This window comes from Aegilops tauschii, chromosome 6 (genome assembly GCF_002575655.3).
Source record: "Aegilops tauschii subsp. strangulata cultivar AL8/78 chromosome 6, Aet v6.0, whole genome shotgun sequence".
Lineage (NCBI taxonomy): Eukaryota > Viridiplantae > Streptophyta > Magnoliopsida > Poales > Poaceae > Aegilops > Aegilops tauschii.
This window is the reverse complement of record NC_053040.3, coordinates 462,654,150-462,671,173: the sequence shown is the minus strand read 5'-3', so window position 1 is coordinate 462,671,173 and position 17,024 is coordinate 462,654,150. Positions and strand designations below refer to the sequence as shown.

Genomic DNA, 17,024 nt, shown 5'->3' with positions numbered 1-17,024 from the left:
TACTCGATGCCTATTTAAAACACAATGATTTCACAGGAACCAATGCAATTCCCATAGGGGACAGAAAAGATAACTCCCAGATCCCAAGGTGGTATTCCCTCTGCAATGAAATGGATAGACACGTATTCCCCATATTTTATGTTCCTTGCAAGAAGAATTCCCTGAAAGCTAGACAATCTTTTTCTCAAACCTGGCATGATGCCGCGCTCCAACAAAAAATCAGCGCTGCCATAGCATTTTATCTTTGAGGGGGCTACAGGAGGCCCAGTCATCCATTCATCAGTGTGGATGCACAAAATTTGGTAACTGAACGCTAACAAAAAAATAGCATCACTTTTTATATACACATATAGTAACTCAAGCACTGCTGCCTTTGTGCAGGCTTGCAACCTACTATATCATCTTCATGTTGTTCTTTTCTTCTCTCCTATGCCAAAGTATGTAAGCTACTTAGAGTCGATAACGACACATTCCTTTTGTTAACATGATAACGCGTCCTTAATCCTCACTGCGCAGCTTGGAGTTCAATCAGCAACAACCCCAACAACATTCACTCATCAGATCTGTCAAATAGGAGCATCTCAATGTGAACATGCAGATATTGTGCCCTGATACAAGATCACGTATGCGGTGAAATGTTGGTACCTGGGCTGCCTTTGCTTTGAGCCTCTGCACCTCATCCTGTGCACACAATAACCTGCAGTGCTCCAAACTTTCAATCCTGAGCTCTTTTCTTGTTTTTGGTTTAGACTATGGACAGATTAGATAAGAGATAATTACCGCCATTGTAGCTCCAGGACTTCATTGACCAGTTCCTTCTCCTTCTCTTGTGCTGCTTCCAACTGAAAATGTAGTCAGCGGGTTATACTATTCTTGGCATTTAGAGTAATTGACAAAAAACTACCACATTTCACGTATCCGTCCCACAGAACTACCACATTTTGAAAACTGACCAAAAACTCCAGATTAGTGCTAATTTCGTGACAAAAAACTACCAGGTCGAGTTGAAGACCGATTTAACCGTTTTAAACCCCTTTCTGACAGAGCTGGCCCACCTGTCGGGACGGCTGCCGCGCTAACGGCCACCGCCGCCATTGTTGCCGAAGCTCGTCGCTGCTCTTAGGCGCCGCCGCCGCTGCTCTATCTGCTGTCGTTGCTACCTGTCGCTACCACCGTTGTCCCTGCTGCTGGCCTCTGCTGCCCGCGCCGGCGAGCCCCTGGCCTCCCCTGCCTGCTGCCGCGCAGCTCCTGCCCGCGCCCCCTGCTGGCTTGCTGCCGCTGCGGCTTGCCGGCCCCGCCGCCGCAGACCGCCCGTGCCGTCCGCTCGCGCTGCCCGCTGGCCTGCGTGCCTCGCCGCAGCCCCGCCGCTGCTCGGCTCCCGCCTCGCCCCGCCTCCTCCTCCCAGCGCCGCACAGCCCCCTGCAGCCCACACACGGCCGCGCCCGGCGGCCGGCCAGGCCCGCATCTACCATCGAGCAGTAGCTCGCGACACTGACATCGATGTCGCCGTGAAGGCTGCCACCACTGCCGCCGTGCAGTGCGAGGCAGAGCCGACCCGGAGCTGGTTCACCTGGCGCTCGTGCTAGGGTCCAACGTGGTGTAAAGCGAGCAGGCGGCCGGAGCTCCCCTGCTTCCGTCTCATGCACAAGAGGTGTTTGTTGAAATGCCAAAGAGAGAGAGGAGGGGAGGAAGAAGAAGGTTGATGATGACGTGTGAGTCCCATCTGTCATAACAGTTAACTTGACGGTCAAAATAAACAGAGTTGACTTTGCTGCCGGTCCCACATGTCATAAACAGGTTTAAAATCATAAAAAACAGTCATCAACTCAACTTGGTAGTTTTTTGTCACAAAATTAGTACTAATCTGGAGTTTTCGGTCACTTTTCAAAATGTGGTAGTTCTGTGGGACGAATACGTGAAATGTGGTAGTTTTTTGTCAATTACTCTGGCATTTACCATCATAATAACGAGAGTGAGTAACTGAATAAAGTCAGCAAAGCCTTTCTTTCACGGTTCATCATATTGGCGGCTTAGTAATTTGAATAACTATCATCTATGTTTTGGGTGCTAAAATTTAGAGGTACCAGCCCACCAGGACCCAAGGACTTTGTGGGATCTTTGCAGTGTTCAGCAGATATTAATTTTAGCTACCCACAAAATTCCATGACACTGATTTTTAACTGAGTTAGGTCGTGTTTCCGGAATCATCACTGCTTGGATTTCATATCTCAGCATTAATCAAAAGAATGGAAAATGAGACATGTTGAAGATATAAAGTGATTTGGTTTTCTAGTTGGTCATGGCTTAATGGTGTCCAGTATTCATCAGCATTTTCCAACACAGACATTGCTTTGAGTTTCATAATAGAGTTCCTGCCACTTTAACTGGAACCTGAGCTTACCATGGATCTATCTACCGATAAAGCTGATGATGGAGATGGGGAACGACTTAACGAATGCATCCGAACAGGTGAAATAGAATCAGAAATGTATAACTGCTTCATCGCATGAAGTATCTGTTCCTGCAAGTGAGGGGAAGACTACCATCAACAAAGCAAACTTTTCATTCTTGGGAGGTTTTGTTTGTCAAGCTCATTTTCTGTCGTGAGTGCTGTATGGGTGGGGGATTTACCCTCTGAAGCAGATTGGTCTGCAAAACATTGTATAACTGGATGTACAAGGAGCCACCAATAATGCTTGAAGCAGCCTCAGCTGAAGATGGTATGCTTAATGCAGAAAGTTGAGAAATTGTCTGCATAACAACAAATATATGGTGTAAAACGAAAAGAAGTTAAGTGTATGTTTTATGCATTACAAATGATCAACCACATTTGACAACTGTGATTGGCTAGTTCATGTAAAAGTAAACAGAGTTCAAACCAAGTTCTCGACCTTACAATGCAATGCATTCGGGTTATCTCTCCCCTTGGGTCGAGTTTTTTTTTTCTTTAGTTCAAAGTTCAAACCCTTACCAGGGTTTTTAACAAATGGGGTGGTCTAATTAAAACCTATCAATACAAGGACTAACATGCATCAATTACTTTCGGATATTCAAGCTAAACCCAAGTAATCCTGCTGCTATTGCACATTTTGCAGTCACATAAAGCAGTCTTTTACTGAGCCTTGAGGCAGGTTTTATTGCCAATTCCCTCTTGAGGACCAAGAGAGTTAAAGCAAAGACAATCAAACAGCTCTCCGGCACTCTGTACTGTTCATGGTGCGATTATTCTAAACTCTTTTTTTAACCTAATATTCTGCAGTCAATATATCAAATTTTTAAAGAGGTTATAATGATGTTTCCACATGGCTTAGGTCCCAACACAAAAGCTGCCGAATATCTCTACTCCTAATGTCTCAGTTGGTAGTCTCCGTTCCGGGTTTATTTTCGTCCCACCATTTTCATCCGGTTTTTTTTCGTCCTCACTCCCACCTCTGACTTATCCACCAGAAACCGAAAAAACCTCCTCCTGAGGCCCCATCCACGTACCAAAAAATAGACCTACGAAGGTTAACCAACGAAAAAAGACCTACCAAGGTTAACCAGCGACAAAAAAACCTAAACCTATCGCCCGCTCCCTCGCGCCCCTGTTGCTCCCTCCTCGATCCCAATCTGGATCGAGGGGACGAGGAGCTCCTACCTCCCCGACGGCCGGCCTCCTCCTCGCCCCGCCGCTGCGTCCGGCGCCACCACGGCCTCTGTTGCCAGGGAAGCCATGGCCTGAGCTCGGCCTCGAGGTCCCCGCCGCCGTCTCCTGCAGCTTCTGCCCCGCCGCCTCACCGCCCGAGCTCGCCGTCGCACCAACCTCGGCGCCGCGCCGCCGCCGGCTCTGGCGTGGATCTGGGCATGGCAGCGCGAAGTGGCCGTTTCTCTGGCTCGATCTGCTGCTACGGTGTCCAGGCGGCCGGAAGGAGATGGTCGGTGGTTGGAGGGGCTGTAGGCGCGCTGGTCTTACACGGTGAGGGCGGAGCACGCGCTGGTCTTACACGGTGAGGGCGGAGCACCCAGCCCGTAGGCTCATCCCCTTCTCCGATCCACTCTGGCGGCGGCCATCGTTGGTACGTTGCGCTTGTGTCACCTCTCATGAATTTTTTTCTGGTTTGATTCCCCATGTCTCACGGGTGTGTGGTATGCAGTCAAGGCATCGGTTCATGTGGTTTCCTGCTGCTGGCATATGTAGGTTTACCGCTGGATTCAAGTCTAGAAATGTTTTATTTTCTTAAAATTGATTTATCATATGCTTTCATGATTTCATCAGGAAAGAGATGCAGACGAGAGGAAGAGAGCCTCCCCCAAGCTCTGTCTAGGCGATGCACGGGCGACGGCCACCCTTCCTGTTATTGCCTCCATGGCTGGCTGCTCATCCCCAGGAACCTCCTCCCCTCTCACGTGCGCCACACTCTGGGATTAAGGTCTGCTCCTTGGCTGACATTTGCGCAGACCGATTCTCTGGTTTCTCTCCACCGAAGAATCAAAGAAACAAGCAAGCTGATGTCTAACATATTCGTTTCGTAATAGTTGGAACACAGGTATCTAGGGGAGGGCGTGGTCACATTGCAGGCAGCGAGGAGCAGCGCAAAGTTGTCTTGGCTGTGCCCTGCATCGAGGAGGAACACAGGTATTTACAAATCAAGGAGGAAAACATGTAGTTTTCTGTATTTTTCTGTTTGTTATTTTGTAACTTTATGCTTCACCTGTCCTGAATTATACATATACTCATGTTGTCAGATACATAGGTATACAGATACATAGCTATGGAAGATACAATTTACTGATACATATCTGAATGTTATAGCTATAAAGATACCTGATTGTTATAGCTGAATGTAACAAAGAAAGTGGTATGGATGAATGGTGTCGTTTCTTTACCCATGCTGTGGTTGAAATCGTTGTTTGGTTCCCAGGTTGAACAAATCCGACATCTGTAAATCATCGATGTTTTTCTGGAAGTAGTACAGTAGGTTTAAGATTGGGCGATGATTCGTTCATTCGACTGCCAGGTGATCAGAATTACTGCTTTGTTTATTACTCAACAATGTCGGACACTGGTTTCTCTAAATATCTTTTACAAGTACAGTTTCTACTTTTTTCTGCAGAAATACTACATGGTAGTCTTGAAGTAAATACCAATTATGTGATCCGATATGTTGTTTCAGAACAATAGACCATCAATATTATTTTCGCCTCGGGTTCTAGAGGAGGACAGCTAATTAAGAGAAAACTTCGGTGGGATAGAGACAGAAGTTTGCTATATTTCACAATACCCAAACAGAATTTCATTGCTGATTCTTCTCCCCTGAACTTTGCTCATGCCAATTACATTTTGTAGACCCTTTTTAAGGAAACTGCTTCGTTTACACCATCCCATTGGCATGTCTATTAGCAGTAATGAAACTCAAACGAACACTTCTAGGCTAGATATTATTGAGGTGTTGTGTACGTTGGTCCTTTTTATAGATCTTGCCATCTTTGTTTGCCAGGTGATCAGTCATTTAAAGTATTTGAGAAACTTGAAGGGAAGCACATGGCAAAGCCATAATTACCTTTTAGTTATATTTCAAGTTGTAGGAAAGTTGGAATCAATCTGGAAAGCATCTTTCTATTGCAGATATTTTATTAGTGGCTTGAAGACTTACACTCTGTTTGATGTTAGAGAAATAGTGAGGTTATGCCACAATGCTGATAGACTTGGTACTTGTAGGATGGAGAGGAGAAAACTGAAAAGGATGTTGATATGAGGAATCCAAGGAAGTGGAAGAGGAAGAAAGTTCTGATGATGGTGATAATTAGGTTAGTACCTTAGAACTTTATATGCACTGAGGTTTTCTTTGGGGGTAGAAAATTGGGTTTTAAAAGGTTCATCATTTTGGTAAAATTGTGTATTGTATGTGTGCTCCTTCACATCAACAAATATGAAATGGATAGACCAGTTGATGCATAACTTAGTTGTCATCCATATTGTCAAGTTTAACTTATATATTCTCGCTCTGCAGAATATCAAGTTTGACGACGATGATGATTGGAACCAAGAGGAGGAAGTACGTAAGTTTCCATCTATTCATATGGATGTTATCCTCGATGTACTGTGACCAAATATGTAATGCCTAGTTTGGTTTAATTATTTTCTTGTGTATCACTAGATAATCAGTTAACAAGTGTTGGCCATGGTGCATTGATCTTATTTAGTTGTGGTTTTGTATGCCTCCCCCAGCTGCCGCTAAAACCCACCAAAGAATTAGCAAGAAAATTGATGGTGGGAGCTAGCAATGCCGGCAGTGCCTCCTTTAGGATTACAAAATCGTTAATCCTATCTTCGCTTGCATGTGACTGATGGTGATGCTACACAAGTTCTGAAGGCAGTGCCCTCCCCTTCAGCAGGTAACAAGGATATATTAAAAACATTTTAACTTTCTGACATATTAGTTCAACATTTTTTGCATAGTACCTAGCAAAATCAGAAAGTGCACAAACAGATCTCATCAATATTTTGTGTTTCGCTTGTTCAGTCTTTTGAGGTAACTTCTATTGTGTATTCCATTCTCTTCAGGAGATCTTGCTGGTTCTGCATGGCACAACTGGATTAAATATGCTACAGCAAGCGAAGGAGTTCAACGATGTAATTGCCACTGCTGTTCTGATGCTTGATTCATCAGATATGTTTCTATTGGATACTAATAATGAGGGACTTTCTTGGCTTCATACCAGGTTGTTGGAATCAAAGGATTCATCCTAACGAAATTAGACAGGACTGCTCGTGTTGGCTGTGTGGTACGGGCGATTTCCAGTCCTTTATTGTAACAGTTACAAAATCCAGTCCTGGATCTTAAATAAACGACAACTAAACTTGCTGACCTGAATCCTGTCTCAGGTGAGTGTTAATAGACGAACTTGGAGTTCCAGCCAAGTTTGTTGGCGTCGGCGAAGGGGTGAAGATCTCCAACCTTTTGATGCAGAAGCATTTGTTGAAGCCATTTTCCCATAAATTTGACCCAGTTATTAGCGTTTCTCATGTAACAAGACTTTGGCTAACATGCTACTCCCTCCGTTTCTAAATAAATGTCTTTTTAGGAATTCTAATATGGATTTCATACGAAGAAAAATGAGTGAATCTACACTCTAGAATATGTCTACATTCATCCGTATGTAGTCCATATTCAAATCACTAAAAAGACCTATATTTAGGAATGGAGGGAGTAGAACTTGGTAGAAGCAATTATTTCAACAATTACAGTTTTTTTGGTTCAGTCGTCGACTCATCTGCCTGACTTGTTTCTGTCGTTGATCCTAACTATTCATACAGAAACAGAAGCAAGTATTTGTGATATTATATGTTTCTTGTGATTAAGCTCAAGGCACGTTGCAGATACATTGAGCAAGAGTACTAACAGAGAAGAGGAATTTTTCTTTTCAGACTAGCATGATACAAGAATATCTCATTAATAGTCATACATTCATAACATATATCTTGAATCATAAATACTTCCACGTTCGATTTTGAGTCCTAAGAAAAAAGATCCTCATGTGAAACTTCTTAAGATGAAAGTACTTCCATGTTGGATCTTTTTTCTTAATTAGGTGATATCATTTGATACCATGCTTGATTTGTACTACTACTTAAAAATTAGCTTTCTTGCAGTCGTGGTTGATCTGCAGGTGCAGTCAACTGAGACATGGACTCTCGATTGAACAATAATTTTGTGCAACTATGTCAACATCTAGACCATACATTTAACAGGTCATGAAGAGCATCACGTGTGCTATTTTCTGGCATAAAGCCTGATCTTAATGCTCATAAAACAAAAAAGAAAGACTGTACATATAGAAAATGGATATATACAAACATGAAAAAAATATAGTTTATATAAAAGCAGTGGATGTTAGAACATCACACCAATGAAAAGCACTGTACATACAGAACTATTTCAGGCTAAGCTGGTTTTGACAACAAAATTTGTCGCCCGTAGCAATGCACGGCCATTTGGCTAGATGAGGCGTTGGGAGGGGATCAGTGTGGAGAGAGGGGCGATTAGCGGAGGACTCCTACTTGGCAGTCCATGGGAGGTATGGTGCGACAGAAAGGGGTCGTGATGGCGAAGATGAGGTGGGTGTCGTACGGTTTGAAAGGAGAGCACAATAGCGAGAAATGTCCTGCTACGGCAGAAAACCGAGCGGGAAGGGGAGGGTCCGGCAAGAAAAGAGAAATGTGCGTTGTGGGGGCCGGGTTTTTGTCGGACCGCGTGTTGGACATAACATGACGGATAGTCAAGATTGTTGGGCAAATAAGCCACGGCGACGAGCCAGACGCGACCAGCGCGTGTATGGGCGCGAGCTGGGCGTGTCGGGCGCGTCGGGTCCGCGGCATGTGTGTGCGTGTGTGCGTGCGTGTGGTGCACGGAGTGCCCGTGCAAGTGTACACCGTAGGCGTGCGTGTGTGTGTGCGCTCTGTTGGCGAGAATAGGGGGGTGTGTGGAGTTGGTCCAGGGCGGGCTCGCCGCGACCCGGACGTGTGCGTGCATGTTGGGCGCGGGCAGAGCGGGCCGGACCAGGCGCTCTGCGTGGACGGGGACGTGGGGTGCGCGCCCAGACGTGGCCCAGGATATAAGACCCCCCCTAGACGTTGTAACAGGTGTGGGCTGAGTTCGTGCTCAGGGAAAATAGAAAAACGCCGTTCGTGGCGGCAGTGGCGTTTGTGCGCCGGCAAACCTCGTTGTGCTTCGTGTCTCCTTCTTTCTGTCGTTCGAGCGCAGCAAGCAGAGAGAGTGAGAGAGGCAGCAGCTAGGGCTAGCTAGGGTTTAGGGTTTGGTTCCAACAATTGGCATCAGAGCCACATTGCGGGAGGTGATCACCGGCGATGTCGCTCGTCCCGTACGCCGGCGGGTCGGAGAGCTCGCTGCCAACGCCGGTCCTGATGCTCACTGGTGATAATTACACCACGTGGGCAATCAAGGTCGAGGCCAATCTCGACGCCGCTGGGCTGTGGGAGGCGGTGGTGCTGCTGAAGGACGCGACCGCGGTGGTGATCGCCAAGAAGGACAAGCCGGCGTGGGCGTGCCTGCTCGGGGCGCTGGCGGAGGATCTCCTACTGCAGTTAGCGTCCAAGAGGACGGCGGCGCAGGTCTGGGCCAGCCTGAAGGCGCGATTCATCGGCGCGGATCGAGTCCGGGCGGCGCGGCTGGGCACTCTCCGGGGTGAGTTCGAGCTGCTGCGCATGGCGGAGGCTGACACGCTGGATTAGTTCGCCGGCAAACTCGGTGGTATGGTGGCGCGCTTCCCCGGGCTCGGGTCGACACTGGAAGATGCCGCGTTGGTGAAGAAATTGCTCGACTCCGTGTCGGATCGCCTGTACACGGCGGTGGCCGGAATCGAGCAGTTCTGCGACGTGTCCACCATGGCGTTCGAGGAGGTGCTGGGTCGCCTGAAGGCCTTCGACGAGTGGCTACGGCGAGGCGGACAAGTGGACGGCGAGCGTGCAGACGGCCAGCTCATGTACACGGCGGGGCAGTGGCGGGCACGGGAGCGGCAGCAGGGCGACGCTCGGGTCGACGACGACGGGTGGAGCGTGGCGTCGGGCTACGGTGGCAACAGACGTGGCCGCTGCTACAAGTGCGGTGAGTGCAGCCATTTCAAACGTGACTGCCCTCAGCTGCGGAAGGCGCCGGCGGCGGAGCAAGCGCTGTTGGTAGACGTCGGCGTCAAAGACGAAGGCCTGCTCTGAGCCACGGCTTAGGGGGTGAGTGTTGGGCAAATAAGCCGTGGCGACAAGCCGGACGCGACCAGCGCGTGTATGGGCGTGAGATGGGCGTGTCGGGCGCGTTGGGTCCGCGGCGTGTGTGTGCGTGTGTGCGTGCGTGTGGTGCACGGGGTGCCCGTGCAAGTGTACACCGTAGGCGTGCATTTGTATGCTCTCTGTTGGCGAGAATAGGGGGTGCGTAGAGTTGGTCCAGGGCGGGCTCGCCGCGACCCGGACATGTGCATGCATGTCGAGCGCGGGCAAAGCGGGCCAGACCAGGCGCTCTGCGTGGGCGGGGACGTGGGGTGCGCGCCTAAACGTGGCCCAGGGTATAAGACCCCCCCCCCAGACGTTGTAACAGGCGTGGGCTGAGTTCGTGCTCAGGGAAAACAGAAAACGCCGTTCGTGGCGGCGGTGGCCTTCGTGCGCCGGCAAACCTCATTGTGCCTCGTGTCTCCTTCTTCTTTCTGTCGTTCGAGCGCAACAAGCAGAGAGAGTGAGAGAGGCAGTAGCTAGGGCTAGCTAGGGTTTAGGGTTTGTTCCAACAAAGACAACTACATTTGTCCCCCACATATGGAGTGGATTTGTGGGAGTCCGGACTATCCAGATGGTTGGATTTGGAGGAGCCTACTGGGTGCTTGTTTGATGTGTGAACATGCACTGACATATGAGGGAGAAATAAACTTCAAACTTTGAGACGACCTTAATTATTTGTTTGATTTATTTATATGCATTGTAGCCCGTAGCAACGCACGGGCATTTTACTAGTACCAAATAGGGAACCACTAAGGTTGTTAGTCAGGAAACAATGGTTTTTTCTGCATTCTTTGAGCACGCAAAATATATATGACGCCAGTCCCCAAACATGCACTGCACCAGTTCATGAACCAAAACAGATAAATACCCATGAAACATGATGTAGGATAAAGACTAAAAACCTGCATGCTGTGAGACTTTTGTAGGCCAGGTGAGTGAGCCTGAAATTACAAAATCATGTCATCCTAGAGTTAACCAACATGCACCAAGTATTATTAACGGTTTTCAGTTACCTTATCCAACTCGACATTCCCAGGTGTAACTTTAAAACGACCTCTTTGCTGTATAAGTGGAGGTTTTGATCTATCATCATGTTCGTCAACATTTGATACTGCATTAAAGCAATAAACAGATGCCAAATTTTCATACTCGTGAGAACTTATTCTGATTAGCCCACATTTGGTTAGCTTATACGAACTGCAGGGATGAAACCAGTATGTTACTCAATGATTTATGTGCCCTAGAAATAGCTTCAGGAGATGGCTCATCTGCTACTTGCAAGACCCCTCCGCTACCCTTGTCACGGTTATGAATGTTGATTTGTGGCTTAGAGCTGAAAGAACCACATATACAGTTAGACACTGTATCAAAATATATTACAAGGAGATACAAGTACAGTAGTAATACTATGGACAGCTTCCAGAAGAACACCATTAGGCCTGGTTTGGAACACAAGAATTTGGTCCTGCATTCCAAACAAGGTCTAACTACAGATGGTAAATAGTGGAACATCACTGGTTAATAGAACAGAAATCCCAATGACGTGGTCAAAATATTTAGCTTTGTGTTCCAGTTTGACGCAACATCCTTTTTGGTAAATATAGCTTACATATTAGTTATGGGGTTATGAATATGGATATAAGAAATAGTACAGCCTTGCAGCTTTCATATGAACAAAATAGTTATTATCAAGACACTACTAATAAAAAATATACATTGAACTGCTAAGCCAGGCAAACAACCATTTAAAAACCACATCCCCATCAGTGGCACTGCTAACTAACTGAAACTTCATAGACATTGACTGTGAGTTGCAGAAAAAAAATTCTTCAGGCACCAAAAGTGCATACCGAGAATCTCAAAATTTTATGTGACTATACAGGAAAGTAAGTTATGTTCATTCCCAGTGCATATGTAACGTGATAAGAAAAGTCTCTGTCAGCACTTGTGTGACCTGTATTTTCGTAATTGGTTGTTTTTCAAGTTTGATTCTACAAGATATTGGCAATTTTGCCAACTGAAACTATGAAATATAACCATGATAAGATGGAACTGGTTCTAGAATACGGTTCAAATTACAGCAAGCAAAACATGTTTTCGTATACTTGGAAAAAAGGTGATCCGTCAAGTTTACATTTCATTCTGTGAAGTACAACAAACCTCTCTTTGGAAGAAAGAAAACCATCTGATGAGCAAGAACTGAAAGAACACTTCCTTTCCTGAAATGAGCTTGTTGGAATAGCATCCAAATCTTTCTCTTGCAAGTCCAAATCACTGCTTTCCATAGAGCTGTGTTTCCTGACATGGCCATTTACCAGTACCCCGTTAGAAGTTCCACATAGAGATGCCCTAGTAGTAGAAATAAGTGATATCAGTTTTCTGAGGTGTGTAGTACAGGTGTACAACAGTGACATTACGTAATTTCGCAATGTCATCACAAGAACTATTTGGCATAAAATAAGATATTATCATTTACAACCAACAATATGATTGAAGTAATTTCAAGCAAATTAAATCCATTACCTTGATAGACAAACAGACTGCTCGGGTGATGAAACAGCTGACTTATCATTGGCCATGACATCATTTTCCTACCAACTTTGCTTGGCGTTAGATGTAAGCAAAATTCTAGATTGAAAAACCTTACTTTCTGCAGGAGCTAAAACTTACGATGTCAGTATCATACTTCATTGAAAAAAGAGACCCTTCGAGTGCTTGCTCCTGCAAGCTGGTGTCGAAGTCATAGATAGAAGATATATCTGTATCTTTAGATGATATTGTGTCCTCACACTCTGAAATCTGTCAAAATATAAATAAGCTAAATTAATTGATGTGAAGTCAATGACTAAAGTGGAAATGAAAATGCTAAATGCCTACCAGTGAGGCTTGAGACTTCAGGTCATCAATGTCAAAGTTCCAGCTGCTGATACCCCTTTTGTATTCATCCTAGCAATGCAAGAGATACAAAGGATTGGATGAAAAACAATATAATGGTGACAATAAAATAATCATCTCAGTGCCGAAAGGGTACAACAGAAATGACACAGATCTAAAAGTCAAAACAATGATAGGAATAGAATAGAGTTTTGGGTTGGCAACATTTGTTACACGTTACAGTGGGCTATTCCTGGTGATTCAGAGAGTGGGCAACACGGCTTACAAATTACAGTTCCCTGAACATGTGAAAATACACCCAGTCCTCATGTTAGTCAGCTCAAAATGCATATTGGACAAAAATCCATTCCCAGCCCTGACTTCCCTATGGTTAATAAGGATGCCACCATCAAAACAGCTCCAGCACTAGTGCTACAGGTACGACAAATTTCTTGACAAAACCTGCCTGTGGTACAGTGGTTAATCCAGTGGGAGAATTTGTCCCGAGGACGCGACTTGGAAAGATGCAGATTTTATCAATATATTCCCAGCATTCTTCCGTTCCACTACAGAAAGGTGGCGCGCTTCTTCATCAACGCCGTGAGGTCATCTCGTATCTCAAGAAGGGGCAATGTCAGGACAGTTCTCTAAAGACGCTGCACTAGCTTGGCAAGTTCAGTTAGGTGTAGCGCTTCCAGCAAAACGGTTCACACTTGATCAAACGGCTCAGATCACTCCTCGTTCTCAGTTGGACAATGACAGTCAGATCAGTTTAACCAGAGCTACTGTTCATTTTACTTTACCATTTCTTTACCACCAGTTTGCTGAAGTAAAACGTTGGCCTATATTCCACTACGAATTCAAGTAGATCATGGCCGGGTCCTGACCAGGGGGGGTTGGTTGGGCTTATTGCGGCTTCTCACCCTTACAAGCCAATAGGGGCCAACCAAACACTCGATTATTTTTAGCCTTTTCAGAAGCGTTGTGGCTGCTTTCAATCAAAGGCAGAAGCACCTTGTGAGGAGCTTTTCCAGCTTAAACAAAACCCTGCCCAAACTACCCTGCCACTTCACCGAATTTGCAGTATATGCTTCTTACCCCCAATTCTCTCCCATTCACCTCCCGTGAAGAAAGATGGGTCAACGCTAGGGTTCCATGTGGCCGCCGTATCTCATGCTTCGGCGTCGCCCACCAGAAAAATGGTGTCCCCGCCCTTCTCTGATCTCCCTCCTCCAGCCCCCTACCTGTTCCAGTTGTATCATGGCAAATACTCCCGGTGGAGCATGTAGGTGGTGAAGGAGGATATCGTTCAGTGATGCTATGACTATTGACCATAAAAGAAAGAGTTCTTTACAGCGCATATATGCTTTAGGTTTCCTAAAAACGTTATGATTGATAGTGGGGGATCTCTAGGATGTGTTAAAAATGTAGCCACATCTAAATTTTGAACTCTATTCTTTGAGAAGATACATGAGTGACTCTAGTGTCGGCCTTTATCACGTAGTCATGCCATGTCCTCCCAACCCTACCTGGTTTAATCATAAATTTATAAGCTTCCCGTTTGTCTTTCTAACTAGCAAAATTTCAGAAACAAGGTCATATCAATATGCTTAATCATGTTATGGGGAAACATAAAACTTAACCTTTGGATAAAGAAACCAACATGAAATGCATATTTTGTTCGGCGATCATGATTAGCGATGCCATAAGTAATAGTATTAATTATTGTGGCTACCACCCTTACAAGACATGCCAAAAGGCCGCAATTAAAGATAAAATAGTTGCTTGATTTTACTACTCCAACAATAGGGCCATTTTCAGGAATGATCATTTACAAATTTAGAATTAGCACCTGCGAGATTTCTTCCTTTCTACCATCAGGCATTTTCTTTTGAGCAAGTAAATGTTCATCCTTTTCCTGTTAATAGTTAAGATCCCACATTAAAGAGTGAAGAAGATCAAGTGACCAATAAATAGCCATGCACCATTTAAACCAGTGTACCTTCAAAGCTTGATATCTGGCGCCAAGGCCAGGCAATCCCTCCAAAAGCTTTCGAACAATGTAATCATGGGAACGAGCTTGCTTGAAAAAGGATTGCTTGAGCAATTTTGTTGCAGTCGGCCTTTTTGAAGGCTCTTTTACCAAACACATAGCTACCATTTGCTTGAAGTGCTGTTATAAGAAACCGTATGCATAAGTCCTCGGATAAATAACACAGAGGTGATGGATCGTCTCAAATATATTTACCCTTGAGAATTTCTTATCTCTTTCATAATCAAGACCGGGGGGAGCATTTTGAAGTGTCATAAGCAAGACCTAAGCAAAATAAGTGAAGTAAAATCTCAGAAATTTGAAGTTACTCCCTACCATACATCATAAGAAAAGGAGCGTGACCATGGGCAAGTTCAAGTGCAGTAATATGGTATCTGCTTGAGTATGCATACCTTCATGGGAGGGTACTTTGAGAAAGGGGCGTGACCATGGGCAAGTTCAAGTGCAGTAATTCCAAAGGACCATATATCTGCCCTGCAATATATTTCATATTTGGTCAAAGCAGCTCCAGTTAACAAGCAGTTGTGAAGAAAAGGTACCCCACTAGTTAACTAGTGATCCAGTACAGTAAGTAGCCTACTTGAAATCATATCCATGTAGTTGCTCCATTACCTCTGGTGCCATCCTAATCATTAAAAGGGCCAACACATGAGCATGTGTCAAGAAAAGGTTATGTAGCAGAAATGAAAGCATATTTAATTGTTTATTGCTTTGTCAGAATGACTACCAGCAAGGAGTTCCCACGAAAGTGTTTCTAGCCCGCTGTCTGTCACCGGATTCAAAAAGGCAAGCAGAAACCCCAAAATCTCCAAGCTTAACTCCACCACGAGAATCAACTAGGATATTTCCTGCCTATGGTCAAAAGAAAGAGAAAGGAAATCAACGTAGCGCTCAGCACAGGGGAACAGCAGATCCTTCAGATATATATGAATGCGCATTTACCTTGACATCACGATGTATATGCCCATGATGATGAAGATATTCCAATCCTCTTAGAACTTCACGGAGCAGCGTTGCAATGACAGCTTCCTCGAAACCATCCGGATAGACTGATTTCATTATGTGAAGACAAGATCCTCCAGCCATGTACGGCATAACTACCCATAACGTTTGGTTATTTGCAAATGAACAGATCGCCTTAACAACATTAGGATGGTCTATAAGAATCATTGTCTGAGCTTCACGCATGATATTGTTCTGCATCAAGACAAGCACCGGTGTTGGTCATTCTCGAACTAAAATGTGGCATGAAGACGGACATAAATTGAATAGGAGACATGAAACTGCAGGCAGACAATGCTAGAAGCCAATACAGCCAAGGAGAGTATCGGATTCCCTCTGAATGACATATTTGCATCATTGAAATTGGCCGGTATCATCCAACCAGTTCAGATTCATATAATCATGTATTCTCAACAGCTTAACACAAATCCAATGCCAGCTACCAAACTTCCTTATCCATAAATATGAATCCAAGCATATCATTGTTCTAAGCACATTATTGATATCTGCACTTACTAATTATCCGACAGGCCCATCGACGACATGAGTATGACCGAAAAATCGTTCTATGACAGGCCGGGATCATCTACCTGAGTAATTTACCTACTACTGCGAGATATAACAGACAAACATATCGCGCTACTATGATGCAACACCCGACGAACAAAACAGGAATTGTTGGCGCGCAGGCCGGCGAAACAGAAGGCGGATTCTGGCGACGGGCGGATTCAGGTGGATTATTACCAGGTTGCTGTTGGTGCGCTCGAAGTCGAGCACCTTGACGGCGACGGTCTCGCCGAGCGGCCTGCAGAGCGCGCGGTAGACGATGGCGCTGACGCCCTGGCCGATCTCCTCGTACAGTTCGTAGTCCTCGGCGCGGATCGGGTACTTGCGCCTCTCCCCGCCGCCGCCGCCGCCGCTCCCGCCCGCGGCATGCTTCGACCCCGACCCGACCATTGCCGGCCTATGCCGCCGCCACCGCGGCTCCCGAACGCGACGGCAAGCGGGGCGAGCCTTCCGACGCGCGCGGCGAGCGAGCCGAGCTAGGTTCGCGGAATCCCCGCGCGGGGTGGGACGGAGCTTGACGACGTAACCCTAGCTAGGATAGGACCGCAGCGGCTCCGCGCGATGGGGCGGGAGGATTGGGGGTGGTGGAGGCGGGAGAGGGGAGAGGTGAGGAGGAGGAGGAGAGGGGGAGGCGGGGCGTGCGACGGGTCGCGCGTTGCGGAGGAGGGAATTGGGTTTGGGGTGGCGGAGGCGGGAGGCGGGAGGCGGGAGGCGGAGGGAGCGCGCCACTCGGCCGGGAGGGACGGGTGGCGGCTATACCTGGCC

The 17,024-nt window shown here is 46.2% G+C and overlaps 1 protein-coding gene across 4 annotated transcripts; it reads right to left on the bottom strand.

Moving 5' to 3' along the window:
- Window positions 1–178: 178 nt before the first annotated feature.
- LOC109755758 (serine/threonine-protein kinase BLUS1) lies at window positions 179–17,024 on the bottom strand. 4 transcript variants are annotated; one of them, XM_020314650.4, is made up of 20 exons: window positions 16,437–16,988; window positions 15,633–15,887; window positions 15,418–15,542; window positions 15,271–15,315; window positions 15,083–15,164; window positions 14,886–14,954; window positions 14,640–14,810; window positions 14,490–14,555; window positions 12,641–12,709; window positions 12,434–12,562; window positions 12,287–12,354; window positions 11,924–12,061; window positions 10,987–11,096; window positions 10,777–10,874; window positions 10,666–10,704; window positions 2,632–2,751; window positions 2,402–2,521; window positions 781–842; window positions 646–697; window positions 179–563 (listed from the first exon to the last, which is right to left on the bottom strand). In XM_020314650.4, exons 1-20 carry the CDS (start codon window positions 16,647–16,649, stop codon window positions 558–560), a joined length of 2,037 nt encoding a protein of 678 aa, XP_020170239.1. In that variant the 5' UTR covers window positions 16,650–16,988; the 3' UTR covers window positions 179–557. The 4 variants fall into 4 exon arrangements, with proteins under 4 accessions (XP_020170239.1, XP_020170238.1, XP_020170240.1 ...); XM_020314649.4 differs by having other exon boundaries at window positions 11,924–12,112; window positions 16,437–16,986; XM_020314651.4 differs by lacking the exons at window positions 2,402–2,521; window positions 2,632–2,751 and having other exon boundaries at window positions 11,924–12,112; window positions 16,437–17,024.